The sequence below is a fragment of the Eurypyga helias genome, unplaced genomic scaffold, assembly GCF_000690775.1.
Source record: "Eurypyga helias isolate BGI_N326 unplaced genomic scaffold, ASM69077v1 scaffold16170, whole genome shotgun sequence".
In the NCBI taxonomy this organism is placed as follows: Eukaryota; Metazoa; Chordata; class Aves; order Eurypygiformes; family Eurypygidae; genus Eurypyga; species Eurypyga helias.
In genome coordinates this window covers 58,382-66,623 of record NW_010226400.1, presented here as the reverse complement: position 1 = coordinate 66,623, position 8,242 = coordinate 58,382, and the positions used below count along the sequence as shown (strand labels likewise).

At 54.2% G+C, this 8,242-nt stretch overlaps 1 protein-coding gene across 1 annotated transcript in view; it reads right to left on the bottom strand.

Moving 5' to 3' along the window:
* AMN (amnion associated transmembrane protein) overlaps positions 1-8,242 on the bottom strand; it is a 20,867-nt gene that overhangs the window by 9,159 nt on the left and 3,466 nt on the right. The window contains 1 exon segment of the mRNA XM_010153059.1: positions 716-803. Coding sequence (XP_010151361.1) covers positions 716-803 — 88 coding nt within the window.

Here is an 8,242-nt window from a genome sequence, read left to right as displayed (position 1 = left end):
AGCTCCAGACAGCCTGATGCCGCTCTCTTTCCTCTGGGCAACCGGTTTGGGCTTTTAATCTCTTTTTTCTCTCTTTTTTTTTGCCAGCCGGAGTCCAGGCACTCTGCTTAGATTCTTCTTTTCCCACAGATGAACCAAAAGGTTACTTGCCAATGAAAGCATTAGGTAGCTCTTAAATACCCAAAATACATCTCCTTAGCAAAGACCTTTCAGACTAATAACAGGCACTGATGAAACCAACCTCCTGCCTGAGTCATGGCAACCCTGGGCTGGAGGCTAAGAGGGGAGGGAAGGATGCGCTCGCGCCGAATTGCCTGTGCACACTGGGCCAAAGGCCAGCTCGCTGCGATGGCTGCCGTTCAGCCCGCTGGTGCGCAGTTCCTAACCAGTTTTCTTTAGAAATACCACGGCAAAGAAAATGAGGGCTTTGATGTGGCTACATGCTTAATAGGCAGGGTAAAATACAAACTATATATTGCCTCTCTGCTACAACTTCAAAGGCTTCCTTACTATAATTACTTTTTTGGCAGACAGGTAATCTAGCAGGAAAAAAGGATCAGATGTAAGGGAGCCAGCAAAGAATAGGTAGGCATTAAAAGAGGAGTGATTCACTCTGCTCTAAGGTGGGACAGCAAAGACCTTTGCAGAAGTGTTGGGGGTGAATTTTCATGATTAATCAGGGGCTGGTGGGGTGACTAGTCCGGGCACAAAATACCTGAGTCACAGCCTGGGTCCCAGGTGCCATCAGAAGCTGCGAATCCTGCACCAGATGCCAGCACGAATTCTCCGTTCAGGGGCAGGTACTAGACGAAGGGATTCAGAGTATTACTGTGCGGTCCCACTGCCAGCCACCCAGGCTTGTAATCAAATAACAGTGCTAATTATTAGGCTGCCTATTACACTTGCCGTCTCCAAGGCACTTTACAGTCATTAGGAGTTACCCTTGCTGTGCCCTGTGTTAATGGAGAAGAATCAGCTCCCATTTTTACAGATGGGGACACTGCGATGGGGAGAGGCAGTTTGACACTATCTTCCAGTGGCACAGAAAAGCATGAAGCATTCAGGGAAGCAAGAACAAGAAAAACAGAGAAATAAGCTCTTTTGACAGCTCCTTCCTCCTCTTGCACACACTCCCAGCAGCTCAGGAATGGCTTTATACATTGGTATGCCACGAAAAACCCAGCCTTCCTCTGTAAGTGCCCAGAGGTCCCCTTGCTTAATGGGTTCCCACCTCCGAGGGCTGTGCTTGTTCATAAAAAATAACTCGGGGGCACAAAAAATGCTCGGTGAGGTGTCAGCTAGTGGATTCGTGCTCAGCACGAGCTAAGGAAGGCACACAGCAGTGTTCGGCACAACTTGCCACAGCTACGCCCTCTTCTTGTTGGGCAGGACATCACTGCAGGTAGTCAGGGTCACCACATTTGCCTGGCTTCAGCCTGGCCGTGCTTCTGCTCAGGGACACAGGGACAAACCTCAACAGGCACAGCTCTGCCTCGTGGACCCTTCTGGCAAGGAGCTGCGGCCACCCAGGTCACAGTCTGGCACTGCTGACACCAGGACAGGCCTCGGTAAACAACCAAGTCAGGCAACTCATTCACAGCATACGGGTTATTCAGCCCAGCCCATCCTATTTTATGTTTAGAAATTGCCAGAGAAAGTCAAGTTTTCCCCCAGTATTTTCATGTGTTAAGGAGCAAGTGTTGTTCAAGGCTTCCTTCTCTTCTGACTCTGCCCAGGGTTTAGCATCACTCCCCAGACAGCAGCTGGAAGCCCTTCAGGACTGCATTATGCCCATGCACTGGGTCCTGCACTCAGGCAGAAGCACGTTAGATGGGATTTTAAGGTTTTGTCTACTTAATTGGTCTTTAAATATGCATGTAGGTTAGAGAGAGCAAGACTTATGAGTGACTGCTGCAGGTGGCTGTGATAGCTCTCTGTCCCTGGGGAGGTCTTGCCTGAGGATGCTCTGTCCCACACAGGGACCACTTTTGGGTGTGTGGGGTAGACATGACAAAAAGCTCCTCACTCCCAAGCTGTAGGCAGCTGTTCAGAAGTTCAGTGCCTTGGTGGTGCAGTGCTTTGATGGCCATAGCCCAGGTACCCCTCTTGGATCAGGAACCGTGGGAAGCTGGGGTGGGGAGCAGAGGGTGGCTGCCACCGAGAAGAGCTCTGCAGTGCCCCTGTGCACCACCTGCTTCAGACCCAGCAATGTCGTACGTTGGGCTGGACAAAAGGGGATGCTGAGGTGAAGAGCCGAGGTCTAAGCAATGTCTGCCCCACAGGTACAGAGTTTCCCCACTGTCTAGGACGAAGGCTTTGTTTATGGACAGTGCTCCATGAGACCAAAGCATGCATCATGCCTAACTGGAAACCACGCCATCATGTTCTCTGAATTTCTAGTATTCCTGGGTAAAGCAAATTTTCCCAGTACTGAGGCAGTGAAAGAGGCTGAAAGGTCTGCCAGGATATGAATGGCAACTTGCCCTTTAGCTGCAGATATAAAATCAGTTTCTAGTGACGTTTTGAGTCTCAGGACTTGGCCTGCTTTGAGCTGGGCAAGGTCTATGCTAGCAGCTTCTTTCACAAGGTGCTTCACTTCAGAATTGCCCTGGCTTGTTTTCCTGTGAGCCCACACAGGAATGGGTGGGGGGACACATTGAAGCAGCCAGCTAACGCCTATCCTCAGGCCAGCACTGCCAGCCAAGTCCCATCTCCCAACCCACTGGGCTATTTCAGGCTGGAGCCCCTCACCACTGCCTCTTGCCCCGTTTGCAGGTTGCCACCCTGCAGCATGATGGGGCCAAGCAGGGAGGATGGCCAGCTGTCTGCTGGGGTCCAGCTGAGCTGCTCAGGGTGGGGTTCAGGATGGGATGCAGTGGATCCTTTCACCAACGCGGGGTGACCTGTGGGCACGCAGGCCCATAGCTGCTGGGATCATTGGGTGGAGAAAGGAAAATCAGGCAGCAGCTGCTGGTGACGGGGGTGGGTGACAGAGCAGGGCCAGGACTGCCTGGCCTCTGCTTGCCTGCCCAAGCTGCAAAAGTGGGTGTTTGTGGGTGTTGTGGCTGGATTGAGACCACTGAGCTGGGAAGTCCCTGCTCTCACCCCTGCCTGCCTGGCAGCTCTTTACTGGGGAGTCACCAAATGCTTTGACTATGCCTCTGGGTCCCCAAATGCCCTGCAGTGGCCATGCAGGACACAATGAGCTTTCCTGTCCAGAGGGTTGTTCGTTCAGATCTTCATCAGTTAGCTAGGGGGAGAAAAAATCGCCACAGGGACAACACTGAAACAAGTATGTGCCTATATTTGTAAGCTGCATCACTCACGCTGCTCCAGGGAGCGATGCAAGAGCGTTTCGTGCATGCATTATGCACAAAGCAAAGCAACAAAACCCCGGTGAGGATTCATGGCTGAGCTCAGTGTGGAGAGAGTGGGATGAGGTGGGCTTGGTTTGTTAGATACACGTGCATATACAGATGCACAAATGCTGGTCCATGACCAGCCAAGGTGATGTCCTGCTGTGCCTGGGAGGGCCCAGGTCAGCGGGGTCTCGACGGGGTGTGGAGTAGATGCAGGGTCAGCAGCTCATGGCACCAATCCTGCTGACGGGGAGAGGAGGGGGGAAACAGCTTGTGCTCAGCTTGCCCCACGCCTGCAGCGCCTGTGCAGGGCTCTGGAGACAACAGCCTCTGGGATCGCCAGAGAAGATGTACCTCCTCCAGCTACAGCTGAAGATCCCCCTCCACCACTGAGGCCAAACCCCAGGCTGGCTGGACTTCCCGAGCCCAGAGGAAGCTGTGCATGTGACTGTGAGTGTGGCAGGGAGATGCGAGTCCCACAGCACACACACTGACCCTTTCACACTGCCCAAACCCTGTAAGCACCAGCCCTGGAATTGAAATGCCAGGCGACGCGAGCCAGGGCACAGAGTCACCTCATCTCCACAAACAAAGTGCAAAAGCTGCCCTGTACTTCTGCAGCAGGATTTTTTTTACAGCTATGGCCCCTTGCCCACCGAGGTGGACGTGCTGCTCACCCACCACCAGCCCTCCCTGAGATGCACGCCACGGGACAGCATTTCAGAAGCAGCACTGTTGTCCGGTGGAACTTTGTAAGGAATTTGCCCTTTCTTTTTTCCCAACGTAAGTTAAGCATCTCAGCTCACTGCAGGGGACAATTGGAGACTCTGGTTGGGCAGCAGCTTTCTGCATTTGGGACTTCAGTATAGAAACTGCATATAGCCTGGGCCACATTCCAAGTACATTTTGAAATGAGCAGTGACATGTACCAAAGGACTGGAGCCAAAAAGCTTGCAGTTTCATCTGCTTTCCCTTGCTCCTGCCAACCTGTACTCCAGGTTCATTAATACAGCGAGCTTAGAGTCCCATTAGTCATTTCCCATCCCTGATACTGGTAAATGACTTATCTCCTTGGTCATTGTTATCAAGTGTAATGACAACTGAAACACAGTCATCATTTTTCTCATCAAAGTCAGCAAAAACAAAAGAGGAAAGACCCCACGTAGCTCAGCCCACGGTGGCCACGTTTGCAACCCCGGGGTTGCAATACTGAGAAGAAATCCCACCACCCCAACACGTAAGTGAAAATGAAACTAACCTCTGAAACACAAAAGCAAAAAATAGCCAAGGCCTGAGAGGCAGCTTTTGAAGTGGGTGGCTTTGAACCAGCTTTCAGCACATCCCGGCTCTGCTTGATTCATGAGCGTTGGGCTGAGATGACTGACAGCCGCAGCGTGACTGGCGTGTCACCATCAGCAGCGCAGGAAAAGAGGGGACACTTCCACTTCAATCCAGGGCAAGTGATGTTCGTGACTGCAGCCAGCTCTCCCTCCAGCCTTGTTCTAATTCATGTCATCAATGTGTCTGAAGTTCTTGCTGGGGTGAGAGGGGGCCACCGCCCCCTGCGTGCAATGCTGAGACTGCCTCCGCAGCGCTGCACCCACGGGTGTACCCGTGAGCAGCTCGGTAGCCTTGGGGCTGCGCACGGCTCCCGCGTACATCCCCTCGCCCGGCACCCAGTCCGGGGGCAGCTTTGGGGCTGGTGCTGGTGGCACCCCCTCAAAACACATTGCTGGGGTAGGATGCAAGGGGGTTATTTCTCCATCGTGGAGTGCTGTAACCCACCGCAGGTGTTAATGAGCAAGGAAAACTTGTGCGTTGCTTCCCGCGGGTGGGAACAGTGGGGATTTTCCCAAGGCTCATTGAGGCCAGGGGGATCTGAGCGCAGCTGGGCATGCGGGTGCTTGGGTGGGATCCAGCTGATGGCTGAAGGTCCCAGAAATGCAGGAGGCCAGATTCATCCACACGTGAATCCCTCTGATGGCTCTGGAGCGTTGCCAAAGGTTTCTTGGGTTTGTTAGTGGGGGTTCATTCACCTGCTTTCCTGCTTGGGTGAAGCTCCCACCAGCACCCTTGGGGCAGCATCCTTCCCCCCAGCCTGCCACCAGATCCAGCCTGCCCTTGCCATGGTGCCCGATTCCACACCAGCTATTCCAGGTCCCCCATGAGAGGGGCCAGCAAGGCAGGATGACCTGTGGCCACCCTGGGACCTCTGGCTAAGCGGAGGAGGGCGACCTGCTGCTGGAGTAGGACCTTGCTGCCCACAGAGCTCCCTGCCCAGGAACATGCTCCCATGAGGAGCAGGGCTTTGGCATCCCAAGGAAACCAGGCACGAAACGCAGTTTTTATCCCCATGAAACCCAGGCTCAGGCAGGCTGGTGCCGTGCGGAGCAGGGCACAGACACTAGTGCTCCTCTCTGCAGGACCCATCGGCGGTGGGCAGAAGATGCCCACCAGCCTTCCTCTGCTCCCAGCAATTACTCACCCCTCTGCCTTTGCCCCTGGAGCAGGCAGGGTCACAGGCAAAGGAGTGGTGAGCCAGTGGGATGTCATCATTCCAGCATCATCCCCTGCAAGATCACAAGGTGCTTGGCTGCTGTTCCCTGTCTGCATCCCTGCCTCCCGCTCCTGCAAGGCAGGGTCCTTTGGTAGCAGCATGGCCATGCTCTCCTTGATGCCAGAGACAGTTCCCGTCGTGTCTGCTCATTGTGTTTTACGTTGCATTTCGGGGCACAGGCTCCTCCCATAGCCTGCCCAAGCTGGCCTTGCCACCACCTCCCCTGGCACAGGGGTGGCCCGGTACATCGAGGTCCCGAAACATCATGCTCCTGCCCATCCCCACAAAGGAGCTGCAGCTCCTGGTCACCCCGTGCAGGTGCTGGCCAGTGCACCCACTCCCAGACCACCCTGCACCCCTCAGGAAAAGCCATGGGGGATAAAAATACCACAACAGTCCCAAAAAGGCCATTCAGTGCACACCTCTGGATGTGGAGCCAAACAGGTCCCAGCAGGGCGCAGAAATTGGGTCTCCCAGGAAGACTCGGCTCATTGGGAGCCCCTCAGGGAGCACATTAAGGTAAACCAGCTCAAGACACCTGAGTTACAGATGCAGAAAGCATGGAGAGCCTTAAAGCCATTTGCCACATCTACTTCAGGTTAGTTCAGCTCATTTTCCTGAACCTCCCTCCACAGACGAGGTCAGAGAGCACTGGAAAGCAGCTCAAGGTGAAGGCAGGGAAACTATCCCTCGCAGTGGGGGATGGCAGTCAGTCCACGGTGCAACCTCCCAGCCAGACCTGCCCAAGCACCCACTCCAGACCGGGATGTCAGCAAGCTGCTCTGCTCATCATAGGCTTTAACAGCTCCTTCTGCTGAAAACCAGACTGCAAGGAGCAAATAAACTTGGGGAGCTGACTGTAAAAGGCTGTTTTGCTGCACTCCTTTCCTAGGGCAAACCTTCAGCGGGAATGCTGATGGAGAAAAGCCTGTAGGATTCGGGCTTGTAATTATATTCTGACACAGACACACACACAAGCTCCTGTGAAATTTTTTACCTTCATCTCAGGAGAAGGAAAAATAATCCCTTTTCTGTGTGTCTCGTTACCCTGGTGTTTGGGAAGCAGGGGGGAGGGAGTGCCGGTGCCTGGGACGAGCGCAAACTGTGGCAATTCATTAGAGCTAGTGCCCCTGGAGAGCAATTGGCATTTTGAGATCAATCTCTGCCAGGAACCGAGCGGGAGCATCCTTCAGCAAAGCCCAGTACATTCTGCACTTGCAATTAGGCAGCTAAAAATATAAGGCTGGGTGAGGCGTCCCTGGTTAGACCCCAGTACCCCGCACGCTCCCAACCCTCACCCAGCTTTTGCAGCCCCTCGCCAGGCAGGCAGAGAGGAGATACGGGCAGATGCTGCCACCATGGCAGGGCTTGGTGATGGGGCAGATCTGGAAAGGCGATGTCTGCGCTGCTGAATAACCTCGGACTCTGGCACTGTGGGGGTTGAGCCGGGCTGCTCTGCCCACGTGGCTAAACCTGACTCCTGCCACCCCAAAAATAGCAAGTGTCATCATCCATCCCTGGCCCATGCTGCGGTGCTGGCCAGCCTGGGCACAAGCTGCAGTAGGCTGGTGTTACTGGGGCAAATGCCAGGCTTGCAGCCACAGCAGTGCCCTGGCCTGGCTCCCTTTGGAATCACAGCCATAGCCAGAGGGTCCAGGCCCAGCAGGGAGACATGTGATGCCAAATTCCGCCTTGACGTGGAGCACCCACATCAGGCACTGCCACTCTGAGCACTTCCATCTTCCCTGTGGACTTATTCCCAGGTGCTTCTGAGAGCTGGCTAAATAGTGATCTGCATCTTTAGGCAGCTAAATACCATAGAAAATCCAGCCTAATCACAACACCGTGCTTCAGAGTCACTTACGCTTAAACTGGATTTGGATTTAGTGTGTGGCTGAATTAGGGACCCACTCGGAACTTCAGACCAAATACTCACAGAGCTGGACGCTAAATGGGTTTCCTCTGAGCAGGGAGGTGGGCTGAGTGCCCAAACAGCCCCGGGCTGCTCCCAGGAAAGCAGCTCCCAGCACTCAGCTGGTGCCCTGACAGGACGGATGGGGAGGGGAGCTGGAGGGCTGGAAACACTGAAAACTGTTTAATACAAATGTCTAGGGGGGTGCTACTGATGGCACGTGAGGATCCCCAGCACCCCAGCTCTTGCTCTACCCTGCTAGGGAGCAGGGACAGGAGGTCTCCTGCTGCCCCTCTGCAGGCAGGGCACCAGTACAGAGCACCCCTCCTTGCACCCACTGATGCAGGTGCCATCCTCATGAGAGCACAGACCCTTCCTCCACGCTACTATAGCAAGAAACTGCTTTTTTTTTTG